The sequence below is a fragment of the Coregonus lavaretus genome, assembly GCF_964263955.1.
Source record: "Coregonus lavaretus genome assembly, chromosome: 16".
NCBI classification, from domain to species: Eukaryota; Metazoa; Chordata; class Actinopteri; order Salmoniformes; family Salmonidae; genus Coregonus; species Coregonus lavaretus.
Window position 1 is genome coordinate 29553357 of NC_140003.1, and position 18763 is coordinate 29572119.

Here is an 18763-nt window from a genome sequence, read left to right on the forward strand (position 1 = left end):
TTGACTTGACCATATGTATTTATTAATAGCATTGTCTTCAAATTGTAAGGACCATGGAATGTGCACCAAGCCTGTGCAAGGGGCGCTCAGGCGCTTGGTTTACTAGGTCACTACGCATGCGCCCAACTTCTCGTTTGCTTCAGAGAAGTTAACATGGCGGCGTCCCTGATTTGTGGCCGATTGTCGGCTAGCCTGAGAAATTCTGGGGCCAGATCGAAACTTACTACTGCATCCAAGGTAAGTGTACGTTGGGGGGAAAAGGGGAAGAAATCCGGATGCCTGGAGCTGTGATTATTTTTCTGCTGCACCATCTTCGACGTCCAAACTTCCCCAAAAAGAGACTGGGTCAAATTTGACATTCGTTCATCTCCATTGAGGCTGCTAGGACTCTGGCTATGCTAGCTAGACATTACTAATGTTTATCTCATTATCTAGCTAGTTACTTTCACTTGCTAGCGATGGCAAGATTCATGTATTAATAAACAACTAAATGTATTAAAAGACAAGCCCTTTTGGTGGTTCAGGGATTTGCGTTTGCTAACAAGAGTTTTTCGCTCACATAGTGACCTCCAACACACATAGCGCCGACGTCAGAACGGGATGAATGGAGGCTATGCGACATCGAGGCTGTCGGCATCTGAGATTTAGCTAAATAGGTTAGCTACAATAGCCAGCTAGCTAACTGTCAGATTTATAAGGGTTAGTGGGACTTTTTACATTCGAGAAAAGGTTTTGGTGTCGACAGAATGATTCAATTGACGCCCAAATGACATGTTTGATGTGTTCCTCTTTCATATCCGCAAACTTCCTGTATTGACACATCTATTCCACATTTTTGTTGTGTGTCTGTGTGCCCTCTTTTGTATGGATGTAACAATTCTCATTCAATGTCCTTGCACAGACTATGAACTCCCCCTGACATGAGTAGGTACTGTCATGTCACTGCATCACTAGTGTTCTCTCTCTCCTCTACCCCCCCCTCCTCCCTCTCCCCTCTCTCAAGGTGCTGGGTGGTTCCTCCGGCCTGCTTGGGCCTCAGCAGCAGTCCCCCCACCTGCAGCAGCAGCAGAGGAACCTCTCCCTGTATGAGTACATGAGCATCGGCCTGCTCAAAGAGGCTGGCGTCTGTGTGCCCGAGGGCAAGGTGGCCAGCTCACCCAATGAGGCCTACTCTGTTGCCAAGGAGATTGGTAATCCATAGGCTAATAGGATGTGGGCAAATTGATTGCAGTAGACAAAATTGGTGATAAACCCTTTGAATTGACAGTATGCCTATATTATGTCAGACCAGGTAGTAGTGAGTCTGGTTACTTTCTACATAAAATCTTAATTGTTGTTCGACTGAGTCAGGTATGGTCTGAGAGTGGGACGTACACTGTAATCTAGGGATGTCCCAGTATAATAATAATATAATATGCCATTTAGCAGATGCTTTTATCCAAAGTGACTTACAGTCATGCGTGCATACATTTTTGTGTATGGGTGGTCCCGGGGATCGAACCCACTACCTTGGCGTTACAAGCGCCGTGCTCTACCAGCTGAGCTACAGAGGACCACCAGTATCATTGTAGTGCCATACTGAGAGCTCCGATAGAATGGCTGGAAGATCATAATACCTCATAAGAATTCAAAAGGCAGAAAGACAGTAGGGCCGGGACGATACCAGGATCACGATACTCTTTAGTATCGTGGCAAGGAAACAAAACAAGAAGCGGATTTGACTTCTTTAGGAAAACAGCCCTAATGTTGTTTGTCATCGACGGTCACATTTATTTATTTTCCAAGCTATAGCACACAATATTTTACATACCGCAGGTTTTTAAAGGACCAAAGAGTTTGGTCTGCTTCATGTTTTCATTTTTTCCATGGAAAAAAATATTGCCATACTGGTATTGTCACAGCACTAAAAGACGTATTTTTTTCTTCTTCTATATATTCTTTAGTTTACGAGCTATGACTGCTATCAATATCTAGGGGTGCTTCACTGAGTGCTCACATCCCAAAATATACACATTTCACCTCATGACCATTACGCACATGACGCATGGTGGGTGTAAAATTATTCACTTTGATTCACTTTTGCGCATAGTCAATCCTAATCAGTTACACTACATGACCAAAAGTATGTGGACACCATCTCATTCCAAAATCATGGGCATTAATATAGAGTTTGTCCCCCCTTTGCTGCTATAACAGCCTCCACTCTTCTGGGAAGGCGTTCCACTAGATGTTGGAACATTGCTGCGGGGACATTCAGCCACAAGAGCATTAGTGAGGTCGGGCACTGATGTTGGGCGATTAGGCCTGGCTCACAGTCAGCGTTCCAATTCATCCCAAAGGTGTTCGATGGGGTTGAGGTCCGGGCTCTGTGCAGGCCAGTCAGTTTCTTCCACACCGATCTCGCTTTGTGCACGGGGGCATTGTCATGCTGAAACAGGAATGGGCCTTCCCCAAACTGTTGCAACAAAGTTTGAAGCACAGAATCGTCTAGAATGTCATTGTATGCTGTAGCATTAATATTTCCCTTCACTGGAACTAAGGGGCCTAGCCCGAACCATGAAAAACAGGCCCAGACCAAACGTTACAGTTGGCACTATGCATTGGGGCAGGTAGTGTTCTCCTGGCATCCACCAAACCCAGATTTGTCTGTTGGACTGCCAGATGGTGAAGCGTGATTTATCACTCCACAGAACACGTTTCCGCGCATGGTGATTTTAGGCTTGTGTGCGGCTGCTCGGCCATGGAAACACATTTCATGAAGCTCCCGAGGAACAGTTCTTGTGCTGATGTTGCCTCCAGAGGCAGTTTGGATCTCGGTAGTGAGTGTTGCAACCGAGGACAGACGATTTTTACGCGCTACGCACTTCAGCGGTCACGTTCTGTGAGCTTGTGTGGCCTACCACTTCGCAGCTGATCTGTTGTTGCTCCTAGATGTTTCCACTTCACAATAATAGCAGCTCTAGCAGGGCAGACATTTGACGAGCTGACTTGTTGGAAAGGTGGCATCCTATGACTGTGCCATGTTGAAAGTAACTGAGCTCTTCAGTACGGGCCATTCTACTGCCAGTGTTTGTCTATGGAGATTGCATGGCGGTGTGCTCGATTTTATACACCTGTCAGCAACCACAAATTTGAAGTGGTGTCCACATACTTTTGAATATATAGTGTACATATGGTCATAAAGGTTTATATACATACAAATTGGTCTGAGTTAAAACCTAGGCTGTAGATACTGTATAATTATAGTGACCTATTACTTTTTTTTTTTTTTACTTTCGTAGATTATTTGATTTAAATTTAAAACAATTTGTAGCCTGAAAAGTCGGGACACCTGAAATGGGCTGAAACTGTCCCGGAAAAACAGGATGGTCACCCTAATACACAAGGTCAACTTACTAAACTAGTCTACAATGTGTATTACCATGAACATCAAATAGGCCTACCGGTAGACAGTTGTGTGTTAGAATCTGAAGGATCTGGAGAGATTCTGTATGGAGGAATGGTCTCAGATCCCTTGCCATGTGTTCTCCAACCTCATTACGCATTATAGGAGAACTCAGAGCTGTTATCTTGGCAAAGGAAGGTTGCACAAAGTATTGAATGAAGGGGTGCCAATAATTGTGGCACACATATATTTTAGAAAATTATTTGTTTTATGCTAATTTCTTCTTTAAGGTGGGTAAATGGCATTTACCCTCCACTAGACCTACACCACCGGCGGTAGCTTACCCTCTCAGCCAAGGCAATTTTAAACACATGAAAACACGCAGAATAGGTATCCTACATTCAATATAATATATGAGTTGAAGCAAAACATGTTTTACACCCTAGTTCACGAGTTCTCCATAATTCATGAGTTAATGCTTGGAGTCTTCACAAATCGTGTGACATAAAACACTACCTTTCTTTCTTTCCTTACATTAATGACATTTTATGAGTGTTTGTCATTATTAAGCATTGAACTTAAACCCTTTACGAATTATGGATCTTGAAGATCTTGGAAAATGCACTGTAAATGAAACTATGCCTACGTAAAATGTAATTATGTTTCGCTGTGAAAACCATTCTCATGGGCACATACATCCCAAATAATGTAGGCCTATGTCATTGCAAAATCGAATGCTTCTAACCGAAAGAGTCAACAATTGGCCTACTTTCATTAATGTATACTATTAACGTATACTTGTTGGATGGATTAGTGGTGTCTAGCTGTGGACTAGTTGTCTAGTGATATTGTCGACCATCATCAGCTGATCCAGGAAAGAAAACAAATATTGATAGAAAATAATGACGCTAAATAAATGGTCTACTACTTCTGGCCTCGGATGGCACGGAGAATGCGCACACCTGAAAAACAAAGCAATGAGTGCTCTAAACAGCTGACTGACAAAAGCAAATAATGATAAATCAACGGATAAATTGAATGCATTGGAATAAAGGCTATTGTTATCAAGGACACAATGCAAAGAAATTGCGAAAATTAGGAAGTATGCCTACAAAGGAAAATCTATGCGTGAAGGAGCTTAGGCCAAAATTCAGCATTACTGGATGGACAGTGCCGCCACATAGAAATAAATGGTTTAAACCATGACAGAGAGGTGTGGGTGTTCGTTTCATTGGGATATTTTCATATTTACCACTGTAAAACATATTTACCACTGCATTTTAAACAAATAGGAGAATTGTTAAATTAGCATTATTTAGAGACCCCCCTCAAAGTTGGACTTTTATTGCATTTAAGGGAGCTAATGTCTCATTCAGGGGAGCTGAGCCCCCCCCCCCCCGGCTCCCCCGTAATTCGCACCATGATGTATATAATCTTATATGACCATATCTACCTCTGTGATTAATTATGATTGACTATTGAAGTTAAATGTTTCCACACCCAGTGTGATTAGTGGTGAATAGTGAAATGTGTATATTTTGGGATGTGAGCACAGTCTGTTTGACCTGACGAAGATCCGTTTCGGATTGAAACATTTTCAACAAAGCGGTGAATTGGGAGCGTAAACAGTGTGCCGGCCTTCTTGTTATTTACTAGTATTCTTTATTATCCCAGCACCTAAGTTAAGGATGTGCGTATGACCACAAACTTTTCTAATGAGTAGGGCTAAATGATTCACTAAGTACTCAATGCTAACACAATTTGTTTGGTGGTTGTGGATACAGATTAACTTGACAACATTAGCCTAGTCATTTAGGGCCTTATGAGTGCATACTTCTGCTAAAATGGTTGTGTTAGACAGTGTTTGCACTGACAATGTTTTGTGCAGTTTGTTACACACATTATCTCTGTGTATAAGTGGAATGTTGGGCATGTCTGTAACGGTTACTGTCTCTCTCGCTCTCTCTGTGTGTGTGTCTTAGGCACCAAGGATCTGGTGGTGAAGGCCCAAGTGTTGGCTGGAGGCCGAGGCAAAGGCACATTCGAGGGAGGGCTGAAGGGAGGAGTGAAGATTGTCTACTCGTGAGTGTCCGAGACATCTCCTCTCAAACTGCACCCACACTTCTACTCTGTCTTTATTATTCTCCCCCTCTCTTACAGGCCAGAGGAGGCCCGGGACATCTCCTCACAGATGATTGGCCGTAAACTGTACACCAAGCAGACAGGCGAGCAGGGTCGTATCTGTAACCAGGTGTTCATCTGTGAGCGCAGGTACCCCCGCAGGGAGTACTACTTCGCCATCACCATGGAGAGATCCTTCCAGGTGAGGCCATTCTCTGCCCCTTCGCCTCTCAGGTGACAACAGGTGACACCGTCAGATTTGACAAATTGGGCAGTTGTGATTTAAGAATGTTGGATGTTACCACTAGATGGTGTAGTGGTAAAGGACATGGGTATGGACATGTTGGAAACGCTTGTGCTCCATGGGACTTGGTTGTCCTGCTGTATGCAGATATAGTTCTGTTCATTCAAAAGGATAATGAGACCAGTTGTCATTGAGAAATTGATTAGTTAAATGTATGATATTGCTGTGAGAATTATGTTCATTTAATTTGCTCCGTTTCAGTTTGATTGCCACTTGCCACTCAATGACGGTGTAAAATTATTGGTACTAATAATCTCTCGGCCCCTCCCGCTGCACAGGGCCCCGTGTTGATTGGCAGCTCTCAGGGGGGTGTGAACATTGAGGATGTGGCGGCGGAGAATCCCGACGCCATCGTGAAGGAGCCAATCGACATCATGGAGGGAATTAAGATGGAACAGGCTGTTTCGGTACAGTTGGGATCGGGTTGTAAAAATACCTCGTCAGACAGTACAGAGCGCATGTCAAACTCTTGATGTGACTTTGTCTCTTAGATCACAGAAAAACTACACTCTTAAACAATACTCAACCTGAATTTAAAGATCTGTATCTATTTTGGAGCATGTTTAAACAAACGACTTGTGGCAACATTTACTGTATATTAATATTTGGTCTGTCTCGAGTTTCTCTCTTAAGACAAGGGCCCCAGAAGCCTCAGAATTGTGTTAGTTATCCCCTCATGCAATGTCTTTCGAAGTCAGTATTGACTTTGATACAGTCTGTGATGCTCATTCAACATGCCATCTCACTCACTACATGTTACTTAGAGTGCCTGCAATGTTGCCATGAATTGACCGCCTGTCTCTCACATTCACTCTACCTCTTATTGTGTTTTGTTCCTCCTCTCCCTCACGTCCTCTCACCTTCAATTGAATTCAAAAGTGTTTTACAAGCTGGGAATACATTTGTTAGTGTTGCCGAAGTATATATATTTTTTCGCTCTCTCATTCGGTCTCTCACATTTTCTCTCTCTCCGCTTTCTCTCTCTCCAGATTGCCACGAAGATGGGCTTCCCTGCTGCTCTGATCGACGACGCAGCGGCTAACATAATCAAGCTGTACAATGTCTTCATGAAGTATGATGCCTCCATGCTAGAGATCAACCCCATGGTGGAGGACGCCTCTGGCCAGGGTACACACACACATTTGCTTTCAAATCAAATCAAATTTTATTGGTCACATACACGTGTTTAGCAGATGTTATTGCGGATGTAGCGAAATGCTTGTGTTTCTAGCTCCGACAGTGCAGTAATATCTAACAAGTAATATCTAACAATTTCACAACATATACTCAGTACACACAAATCTTAAGTAAAGCAAAGGAATTAAGAATACAGTTGAAGTCGGAAGTTTACATACAATTAGGTTGGAGTCATTAAAACTTGTTTTTCAACCACTCCACACATTTCTTGTTAACCAACTATAGTTTTAGCAAGTTGGTTAGGACATCTACTTTGTGCATGACACAAGTAATTTTTCCAACAATTGTTTATAGACAGATTATTTCACTTATAATTCACTGTATCACAATTCCAGTGGCTCAGAAGTTTACATACACTAAATTGACTGTGCCTTTAAACAGCTTGGGAAATTCCAGAAAATGATGTCATGGCTTTAGAAGCTTCTGATAGGCTAATTGACATAATTTGAGTCAATTGGAGGTGTACCTGTGGATTTATTTCAAGGCCTACCTTCAAACTCGGTGCCTATTTGATTGACATCATGGGAAAACCAAAAGAAATCAACCAAGACGTCAGAAAAAACATTGTAGACCTCCACAAGTCTGGTTCATCCTTGAGAGCAATTTCCAAACGCCTGAAGGTACCACGTTCATCTGTACAAACAATAGTACGCAAGTATAAACACCATGGGACCACGCAGCTGTCATACCGCTCAGGAAAGAGACGCGTTCTGTCTCCTAGAGATGAACGTACTTTGGTGCGAAAAGTGCAAATCAATCCCAGAACAACAGGACCTTGTGAAGATGCTGGAGGAAACAGGTACAAAAGTATCTATATCCACAGTAAAAACGAGTCCTATATCGACATAACCTGAAAGGCCGCTCAGCAAGGAAGAAGCCACTGCTCCAAAACCGCCATAAAAAAGCCAGACTACGGTTTGCAACTACACATGGGGACAAAGATCGTACTTTTTGGAGAAATGTCCTCTGGTCTGATGAAACAAAAATAGAACTGTTTGGCCATAATGACCATCGTTAAGTTTGGAGGAAAAAGGGGGTTCTTGCAAGCCGAAGAACACCATCCCAACCGTGAAGCACGGGGGTGGCAGCATCATGCTGTGGGGGTGCTTTGCTGCAGGAGGGACTGGTGCACTTCACAAAATAGATGGCATCATGAGGAAGGAAAATTATGTGGATATTTTGAAGCAACATCTCAAGACATCAGTCAGGAAGTTTAAGCTTGGTCGCAAATGGGTCTTCCAAATGGACAATGACCCCAAGCATACTTCCAAAATTGTGGCAAAATGGCTTAAGGACAACAAAGTCAAGGTATTGGAGTGGCCATCATAAAGCCCTGACCTCAATCCTATAGAAAATGTGGGCAGAACTGAAAAAGCGTGTGCGAACAAGGAGGCCTACAAACCTGACTCAGTTACACCAGCTCTGTCAGGAGGAATGGGCAAAAATTCACCCAACTTATTGTGGGAAGCTTGTGGAAGGCTACCCGAAACGTTTGACCCAAGTTAAACAATTTAAAGGCAATGCTACCAAATACTAATTGAGTGTATGTAATGAAATAAAAGCTGAAATAAATCACTCTCTACTATTATTCTGACATTTCATATTCTTAAAATAAAGTGGTGATCCTAACTGACCTAAAACAGGGAATCTTTACTAGGATTAAATGTCAGGAATTGTGAAAAACTGAGTTTAAATGTATTTGGCTAAGGTGTATGTAAACTTCCGACTTCAACTGTATATTAATAAGTACAGTGGGGAAAAAAAGTATTTAGTCAGTCACCAATGTGCAAGTTCTCCCACTTAAAAAGATGAGAGAGGCCTGTAATTTTCATCATAGGTACACGTCAACTATGACAGACAAAATGAGAAAAGAAAATCCAGAAAATCACATTGTAGGATTTTTAATGCATTTATTTGCAATTATGGTGGAAAATAAGTATTTGGTCAATAACAAAAGTTTCTCAATACTTTGTTATATACCCTTTGTTGGCAATGACACAGGTCAAACGTTTTCTGTAAGTCTTCACAAGGTTTTCACACACTGTTGCTGGTATTTTGGCCCATTCCTCCATGCAGATCTCCTCTAGAGCAGTGATGTTTTGGGGCTGTCGCTGGGCAACACGGACTTTCAACTCCCTCCAAAGATTTTCTATGGGGTTGAGATCTGGAGACTGGCTAGGCCACTCCAGGACCTTGAAATGCTTCTTACAAAGCCACTCCTTCGTATTCCGGGTGGTGTGTTTGGGATCATTGTCATGCTGAAAGACCCAGCCACGTTTCATCTTCAATGCCCTTGCTGATGGAAGGAGGTTTTCACTCAAAATCTCACGATACATGGCCCCATTCATTCTTTCCTTTACACGGATCAGTCGTCCTGGTCCCTTTGCAGAAAAACAGCCCCAAAGCATGATGTTTCCACCCCCATGCTTCACAGTAGGTATGGTGTTCTTTGGATGCAACTTTGTCCTCCAAACACGACAAGTTGAGTTTTTACCAAAAAGTTATATTTTGGTTTCATCTGACCATATGACATTCTCCCAATCCTCTTCTGGATCATCCAAATGCACTCTAGCAAACTTCAGACGGGCCTGGAAATGTACTGGCTTAAGCAGGGGGACACGTCTTCCACTGCAGGATTTGAGTCCCTGGCGGCGTAGTGTGTTACTGATGGTAGGCTTTGTTACTTTGGTCCCAGCTCTCTGCAGGTCATTCACTAGGTCCCCCCGTGTGGTTCTGGGATTTTTGCTCACCGTTCTTGTGATCATTTTGACCCCACGGGGTGAGATCTTGCGTGGAGCCCCAGATCGAGGGAGATTATCAGTGGTCTTGTATGTCTTCCATTTCCTAATAATTGCTCCCACAGTTGATTTCTTCAAACCAAGCTGCTTACCTATTGCAGATTCAGTCTTCCCAGCCTGGTACAGGTCTACAATTGTGTTTCTGGTGTCCTTTGACAGCTCTTTGGTCTTGGCCATAGTGGAGTTTGGAGTGTGACTGTTTGAGGGTGTGGACAGGTGTCTTTTATACTGATAACAAGTTCAAACAGGTGCCATTAATACAGGTAACGAGTGGAGGACAGAGGAGCCTCTTAATGAATAAGTTACAGGTCTGTGAGAGTCAGAAATCTTGCTTGTTTGTAGGTGACCAAATACTTATTTTCCACCATAATTTGCAAATAAATTCATTAAAAATCCTACAATGTGATTTTCTGGATTTTTTTTCCTCAATTTGTCTGTCATAGTTGACGTGTACCTATGATGAAAATTACAGGCCTCTCTCATCTTTTTAAGTGGGAGAACTTGCACAGTTGGTGGCTGACTAAATACTTTTTTTCCCCACTGTATATGGATGAGCAATGTCAGAGCGGCATAGACTAAGATACAGTAAAATAGTATAGAATACAGTATATACATATGAGATGAGTAATGCAAGATATGTAAATATTATTAAAGTGACTAGTGTTCCATTTGTTAAAGTGGCAGCAGCCTCTAATGTGCTACTTTTCGTTCCCAGTGATGATGTTCGTCACGCCAGTATTAAGAGCTGGGTGAGAGCATTGCCAGTCAGTGTTAAAATCTTAGATCGATGGGAGAAGCCTCCAACTATGACTCACTGTCAATCGATCTATGACCCAGTGAACAATCCTAGTGTGAATCGCAGTACTTTTAAGTGATGGGCCAATTAGGCAGCTAAACCCCATAGTCCTGAAGGAATGAGAGGGTGTTATTGCACAACCAACTGTCATCATCACCATAGCCATACATGGCGGAGTATTGTGGCTGATGAGGGTCAAGTAAGTGGCACTTTTTTAGCTTTGAAATGTGAAAGGCTTTCAAGTGCTTATATGTACTTCTAAAGACTTATGGGCTGAATTAACCAACCCCATACATACCAGAAGAGTTGATTGACAGCAGGAATTGCCAATGATGGCCCTTTGACCCTACTACATCAGCAAACATACACTACATCACCAAAAGTATGTGGACACCCCTTCAAATTAGTGGATTCGGCTATTTCAGCTACACCTGTTGCCACACCTGTTGCTGTTAATTATTTATGCATAGTCACTTTAACTCTACCCACATGTACATATTACTTCAACTACCTCAACTAGCCGGTGCCCTCGCACATTGACTCTGCACCGGTACCCCCCTGTGTATATATAGCCTCCCTACTGTTATTTTATTTTACTTCTGCTCTTTTTTTCTCTCAACACTTATTTGTTTTATTCTACTTTTTTATTCAAAATAAATGCACTGCTGGTTAAGGGCTGTAAGTAAGCATTTCACTGTAATGTCTGCACCTGTTGTATTCGGTGCATGTGGCCAATCAAATTTGATTTGATTTGACAGGTGTATAAAATTGAGCACACAGCCATCTCCATAGACAAACATTGGCAGTAGAATGGCCTTACTGAAGAGCTCATTGACTTTCAGAGTGGCACCGTCATAGGATGCCACCTTTCCAACAAGTCAGTTTGTCATATTTCTGCCCTGGTCAACTGTAAGTGCTGTTATTGTGAAGTGGAAACGTCTAGGAGCAACAACAGCTCTACTGCGAAGTGGTAGGCCACACAAACTCACAGAACGGGTCCGCCGAGTGCTGAAGCAGGTAAAAATTGTCTGTCCTCGGTTGCAACACTCACTACCGAGTTCCAAACTGCCTCTGGAAGCAACGTCAGCACAAGAACTGTTCGTGTTCGTCGGGAGCTTCATGAAATGGATTTCCATGGCCAAGCAGCTGCACACAAGCCTAAGATCACCATGCGCAATGCCAAGTGTCGGCTGGAGTGCTGTAAAGCTCGCCGCCATTGGACTGGAGCAGTGGGAACGCGTTCTCTGGAGTGATGAATCACGCTTCACCATCTGGCAGTCTGACGGACAAATCTGGGTTTGGCGGAAGCCAGGAGAACGCTACCTGCCCAAATGCATAGTGCAAACTGTAAAGTTTGGTGGAGGAGGAATAATGGTCTGGGGCTGTTTTTCATGGTTCGGGCTAGGCCCCTTAGTTCCAGTGAAGGGAAATCTTAACGCTACAACATACAATGACATTCTAGACGATTCTGTGCTTCCAACTTTGTGTCAACAGTGTGGGGAAGGTATTTTCCTGTTTCAACATGACAATGTCCCCGTGCACAAAGCGAGGTCCATTTAGAAATGGTTTGTCGAGATCAGTGTGGAAGAACTTGACTGGCCTGCACAGAGCCCTGACCTCAACCCCATCGAACACCTTTGGGATGAATTGGAACACTGACTGTGAGCCAGGCCTAATCGCCCAACATCAGTGCCCGACCTCACTAATGCTCTTGTGGCTGAATGGAAGCAAGTCCCCGCAGCAATGTTCCAACATCTAGTGGAAAGCCTTCCCAGAAGAGTGGAAGCTGTTATAGAAGCAGAAGGGGGACCATTTCCATATTAATGCCCATGATTTTGGAATGAGATGTTCGACGAGCATGTAGTGTATGGCCATGTAGTGGTCTGTCTATCTTATCTATACCTCAACCCACTGAACCCAGATTCATCCTTGACATGTACAGTACAGCCAACAAATGTTACACAGTAAAGCTATGTTACAAAACTAGATAACCTGTTGCACTTTGGACCAGGCATAAGAAAAAGTCCCCTCAAAGTATAAACGGACATCTGCCTCTGGCTGTGTCGTAATGAAGTTACAGGGTTATTGGGTTTGTCGTCCAATGATGATGTCAGCCGTCTTGTGCTCAGCCTCTTCCTCTTGTGTGTTCCTCTGACAGTGATGTGCATGGACGCCAAGATCAACTTTGACTCCAACGCGGCGTACCGCCAAAAGAAAGTGTTTGACATGCAGGACTGGACCCAGGAGGATGCCAGGGACCGACAGGCAGCCAAGGCTGACCTCAACTACATCGGCCTGGATGGATCCATCGGCTGTCTGGGTGAGTGCCAAAACACACTCACCACTGGTTCACTGCACCACACACCTTGCTTTGGTTCACTGTAGTAACAGTAGTGATAGAAATATTTTGTTATTTGTGTATTCATTCTATACACTGTGTGTGCGTGTGCAGTGAACGGGGCTGGTCTTGCCATGGCCACCATGGACATCATCAAGCTGCATGGTGGCACGCCCGCCAACTTCCTGGACGTGGGGGGCGGAGCTACAGCCCACCAGGTGATGGAGGCCTTCAAACTCATCACCTCCGACAGGAAGGTAAGGACTGGGAGTGGGGGACACTTATCACTGTAACTAACACCTCATCTCTTGTGGTCATTGAAGAACCATTAAGCTGCAGTAGGTATTCACTTATCACTGTGGCACCAACAGGCACAGACCTGTCACGTATTCCACAGGCCTTCACCCTGACTTCTAACCCCAACTGGAACGGGATGGCTGGGTATCTGGGTCATGAGCAGCCTGCAGCTTATACTAATTATGTTTTGATGGGGTTAGGGGGTAGTGGTAGGGATTAATTACGAATTCCTGATGTTTGGACCTTCAGGAAGGTTATGGTTATATAAGGTAACTTTTCAGTAGACGCATCCCCTAGTAGGTGTGTCTTTTGACAGACATGTCTGGAGATCTCTAGGATTTCAGTAGGAGAGCCCACTCTGGGGGTGAGGTTTAATACTGGTGGAACCTATGGGGTGACATTTATCTGGGAGATTTTAAATGGAGGATTACTTTAAAAGGAACACCTATGGGTGTACAGGGAGGGTTCTCACCTGCTATGTGACATACAATTAGTAATTCATTCATTTACATAGCCTGATGTATGAGGAGGTTTTTGATAGATGGTTAAAAGCTCTCTGGTGGTAGATTTGTGGTTAATGTTGATGCTAATGATTCTGTTGATGCTATAGGATTTGTAGGTTTTGTTGTTAATAGTGCTGTATGGATTTTGTAATCAAGCCTTGTGATTGCTTGGTTTTGTCTTGTTGCTATGGTCAATATCTTCAGTCATGTTTTCATGGTCAACATCTCTGTTTGTGGTCCTCAGGTGCAGGCCATCCTGGTGAACATCTTCGGCGGCATCATGAGATGTGACATCATCGCTCAGGGCATTATCATGGCTGTTACAGACCTGGACCTGAAGATTCCCATTGTGGTACGGTTACAAGGTGAGACTGACCTCCCTCATAGAGTCATCGGCTACCGCACTGACATTTTGGCACTGTCACACAGTGACACACACACAGTGGGCCGTGAGAGAAGGAGGGGGTGACACCAGGACAACAATGGAGCGTGGCCTTTTAAAGGTCAAAGAGCAAGCTGCCTGTCAGGATTAGGCTCTTCTACTACTTCTACACACACACGCATACACACAACCTGTGCTGTGGAACCCTGTAGCTCCCAGCCTTATTCCAGCCTCTCCCTTCTGACAATGTACCAAAACACACAGGGACAAATTGAATGTGTGTATTCATACAGAACTCAATTATTCAGTTAAACTAAATGTAATTGGACTAAAATGATTGCCTTCACAAACAGTTTAGTTACTTACAATGAACTTTCACAAATCATAGACTTCTATTTTACTGTATGTCTTTTTGAGGTTATTATTCCAATCATGTAGCCCAAGTTTATTTTCTTGAGTGGATGATTGTAGACTGCAAATTGACCACAAGATGCCCAAATAGATGTAATATTGAACCTTCCTTACGTGTGTATACTATCACGTCTCCTTTATTATGTGGGGGAATACTTAGGAACAGATTTCCAAAATTAAAATAACTTGGAGCTGATTTCCTGATGTTTTTACAGTCTTATGTCCAACAATGAATATATATATATTTTTAAATATGATTTCTTATTATTAAATAAAACCACCCATGGGCAGCCAGTTGGGGAACCCTGATGTAGCCTATGTATTGTTCAGTCGCCTGCATTCATGCCTTGCATGTATTGAGGCACTTTCTACTTGTATGTATGCAATGCAATAATGATCCCCTACTCTAATATGAAATGTAATTTAGACCACATTTATACCAGAGCGACTTATAGGAGCAATTAGAGTTAAGTGCCTTGCTCAAGGGCACATCGACAGATTTGTTTTACCTAGTTGGCTCAGGGATTCAAACCAGCGACTCAACGCTTTCAACCACTAGGATACCTGCCTCATTATAATAGAACTGAAATGATGAAATATATGAGAGTTTAACACTAATAGTGCAGATAAAAAGCTATATAAAAGAGAACCAAATAGCTTTGATAAAGAGAGAGGCTAAAGAGAGACTTCTGCTCTGCTGTGTTTCAGGATCCAGAGTGGACGATGCCAAAGCTCTGATCGCTGCTAGCCCACTAAAGCTCTTGGCCTGTGACGATCTGGACGAGGCCGCTAGAATGGTATGACACACACCTCTCTCCCTACCCCCTGCCTCTAAGCACCTTGGGTGTTGTGTGTGTTTGGTACAGTAGGTCCATGTGAATGTGGAAACTAAGGAATGTCAGGCACCGTTTGTGGGGGTCCAGAGTAATGAGGCGTGTGTGAGACAAGGGGCACCAGCAGGGTAGTGCGTGTGTGAATTGGAACTGTCAGGGTATAGTGACCGTTTAAATGCAGCTCATCGCCATCCTGCCTGGCTGAAGTGACACTGCCTGAGATTTCTGGCTTTGATTTCTGGCAGAGCTAGCAGCGGTGGCATTGAGTCAGAGCAGCGGCCCCCTTCTATCCCCTCCATGTCCCCTCTCGCTTTCCCTCAACCACTAGTCTGGCTTAGCTCTCACTGACTCCCACCATCTCTCCCCTCCATGCTCTCTTTTTCCTTTTGGAGTGATCTACTCCAAAGAGACAAGCATCAGTTAGCCAGCACAGTGGCAGCTTGGCATGACCACCCCATGGCAATTACATCCCCCCGCAATCAAAACCCTTTTAGCTTTGTTAGTGTTTTTGTCTGTTTTTAAATGAGACAACTTGTGTAGTTCCCTGCTGCTGTTTAGCTCTGTGCTTGTGTTAAACTATCCTCTCTCTCGTTCTCTCTCTCAGGTTGTAAAGCTTTCTGAGATTGTGTCGTTGGCTCAGGAGGCTCATGTGGACATCTCCTTCCAGCTGCCACTCTAAGCCATGCCCCTTGACCCTACGACTCCATCTGGACCTAGACACCCCACCCCCAACCACTCGAACAGCAAGAAGAGCCTCTCACTACTGAGCGAATAGTCCAATACAACACGGCCCACCAACTTCCCTCTGTTAGCTCTGTTTCTCTTTCTCTGTGGCAAGGCTCCAAAATACACACACGTACATACAACCCTAATGTGGGAATTTTAGCTCTCCTAATCTCTACTTTCCTCCCTCTCTGTTTTGTTAGGTGTGCCAGGGCTAGTGTGTCTTGTCTGTGGCTTGTCTGTTAAAATGCAACACACACACATGCTTTTCAGATCAGACATGGGGGTGCTCCTCCAGATTATTCCAGTATTACTCGCTCTGTTGTCGCTTTCTTTCCGTAAGGAGAGACAATGATTCCTAGTTACTTCCTCTTTACCCTTCTGCCCACCTCGCTCCTTCAGCTCCCAGAATGCATAGCTCTAGTCATAATGCACAACCCCCCAACCTTGCTCTTTTCTTTGAGAGGGAGATGGATAGAAAGACCACTATCTATTTACTGGTACATTTTGGGAGAATTTGTGCTGTCTGTAAAGGTATAGCCAATTCCCCTTAGGCTTCATTCTCCTGGATCAGTGGACTAGAGAGAGTTATGTCACTGTCAGTCATAGCCACCCCCTTTAAATATCTTTCATCTGCCCCTACAGGAGAGCCTTGTACTGAGTGGTTCTGAGAATGGGAGATGAGATGGGGAAAGTTGCCCTCTATGCAGAATGTAATGTAGCTCATCAGAAGCTAGGGCATAATACTTGAGCTTGTACATTGCTGTTAGAAGGACCTCTCTTATGTCAGTCATTTCATTTCCATGCTATTTTAAATGCATAGCTGGATAAAAGCTTTCTAGTACTCTCGTTTTGAACTAGTAAGAGTTATATTCTTTGTGTGTGTGTGTGTGTGTGTGTGTGTGATCTAAACTACTGCCTATCTGGTTGTCAACATGTTTATGTATTAGTATTTTCCTTCCCCTATAAGAGCCTGCTACAGTGTATGTAGTCTGCCACTATGTCATGGGAAAAACCTTTCTCACTTCATATGACAACACAAATGGGGGTGGGCAGTGACCTCCCAACTCAACTGTTAAAAGATTGTAATTAAGTCCTCTCCATATTTCTCTCCCTCCATTCCTCTCTGTTACTCCCCAGCCCTCAGAAATACAGTTATTGTGAGTTGTAAGACATTTATATCTTGTAAATAACGAGACCGCTGTTCTCTTCTGTACAATATTTATGCTTCTCTTGGGGAGTAAAAAAGAATAAATGTGTTTGTTGTCGTGTTTTAGTTTTGCTGCGCTTGTACTTACAATGTGAAAGTTGTCTGCATCTCGTATGGCTGTAGTTAGGTCGTTTGGCAACAAATGACAAAAACAACAGAGGAATTGCTAAAGCACAAATAAATATAAAGACCAGGCTCATGTGATGCCAAAGTAGGTTCTATACTGTGAGACATTAGCATAATAGTGTTAGATTCTTACATTTTCTACATGCCAGACAGTACATGTATTTCAGTTGCATTATAATAAGTATAGTCATTTTGGCTTCTATTTAAATAGCTGTTCTAGCCAATGCGATCATTCGCACAATCATCCTAAAATCACACGAGGTTTTTGTCTTACAGTAACGTTATTCTATGTGATTATATTAGGCTCTTATGTAGAATACTATCATTTTGTGATCTTGAAGACATTGATTCAGCATTGATGCAACTTTATTCAACGAGCACCATTTGCCAGAGTAGCCTGTTCTCTAGGAGTAGAGCAGAGACTGTGTAAAGAATACCTCACATGCGCAGAAGCTTTGGGGAAGAGGGGTCCAGAAAAGTCAGATCCACAGCCACTCTGTTGCTGGCTGTTTCTGTAAATGTTGAGAAGGAAGATGAAAATGATGTAGGGTCTGTTATCGTTTACTTACTGCTTCAAAAAACACACAGAGCTAGCAGTTGAAGACTGGACTCTGCCTGGCCCTGATATGAATATACTCTATATGTGTCCTTCGTAAACCTGTTCAAACTCGGGATAAGAATATGGGAAGACGGAAGGCAGGAACAAGACAAGACTTATAGAGATGTTTCCATATTTTAAAGGTAGGGGTATGTCTCTCATGGCTTCATACATGTGATAGTGGCTGCCAGCATAGAAAGCCATTGATGTAAAATGCATGAGATGTCTCATTTCCATATGAAGGTGAACAAATGCTTCGGGTATCATGTAAAATACCTATAGCATACCTGATGATGCTCATGTGTTTCCTGTTCAGGGAAAGTTGCATGTTTGAACATTGAATTCCCTATTTTACATACAGCCTTGGTTCAGTTAACATTGTTCCCCTCTTGCCTTGACCATAGGTTGGCTATGTCAGTGTTGAAAATATCAAAAGCTGACTCTAATCATACAAAGACTCCTGGCATACACCTCTCATTCATACCTGTAAAGAATGATGCCGGCACACACGCCCCTCATCGTAAACACTGCTTTGAAGCCTTTGCAGTAAAAAAATAATAAATTGATGCAATGGGTGAAAGACGATGTTTCTCTCACTCCTCTAATCGCCCCTCTCCCTCCGTCCTTCCCTCTATCCCCGTTTATACATTTTCTAAATACGTCTGATGTCCTGATCTTGTCCACATTCTGATTGTGCCCATTTGTCGACAGGTGTAGACAATCAAAAGACGCATTGCGATC

General features: G+C 43.3%; 1 protein-coding gene across 1 annotated transcript; it reads left to right on the plus strand.

Moving 5' to 3' along the window:
* Window positions 1-142: 142 nt before the first annotated feature.
* Window positions 143-17364, plus strand: LOC311143475 (succinate--CoA ligase [ADP-forming] subunit beta, mitochondrial-like). The gene is made up of 11 exons (XM_084179296.1): window positions 143-237; window positions 1004-1190; window positions 5368-5467; window positions 5546-5708; window positions 6089-6217; window positions 6800-6938; window positions 12760-12921; window positions 13054-13196; window positions 13984-14104; window positions 15241-15329; window positions 15970-17364. Exons 1-11 carry the CDS (start codon window positions 154-156, stop codon window positions 16042-16044), a joined length of 1392 nt encoding a protein of 463 aa, XP_084035422.1. The 5' UTR covers window positions 143-153; the 3' UTR covers window positions 16045-17364.
* The last annotated feature ends 1399 nt before the right edge of the window (window positions 17365-18763 follow it).

Bases quoted from the DNA above. Each gene is read 5' to 3' on its own strand.
- LOC311143475 (XM_084179296.1), top strand. From the start codon at position 154: ATGGCGGCGTCCCTGATTTGTGGCCGATTGTCGGCTAGCCTGAGAAAT. The intron at 5,709-6,088 runs GTGAGGCCATTC...CCCGCTGCACAG, and splicing joins CCATGGAGAGATCCTTCCAG to GGCCCCGTGTTGATTGGCAG. The intron at 15,330-15,969 runs GTATGACACACA...TCTCTCTCTCAG, and splicing joins TGGACGAGGCCGCTAGAATG to GTTGTAAAGCTTTCTGAGAT.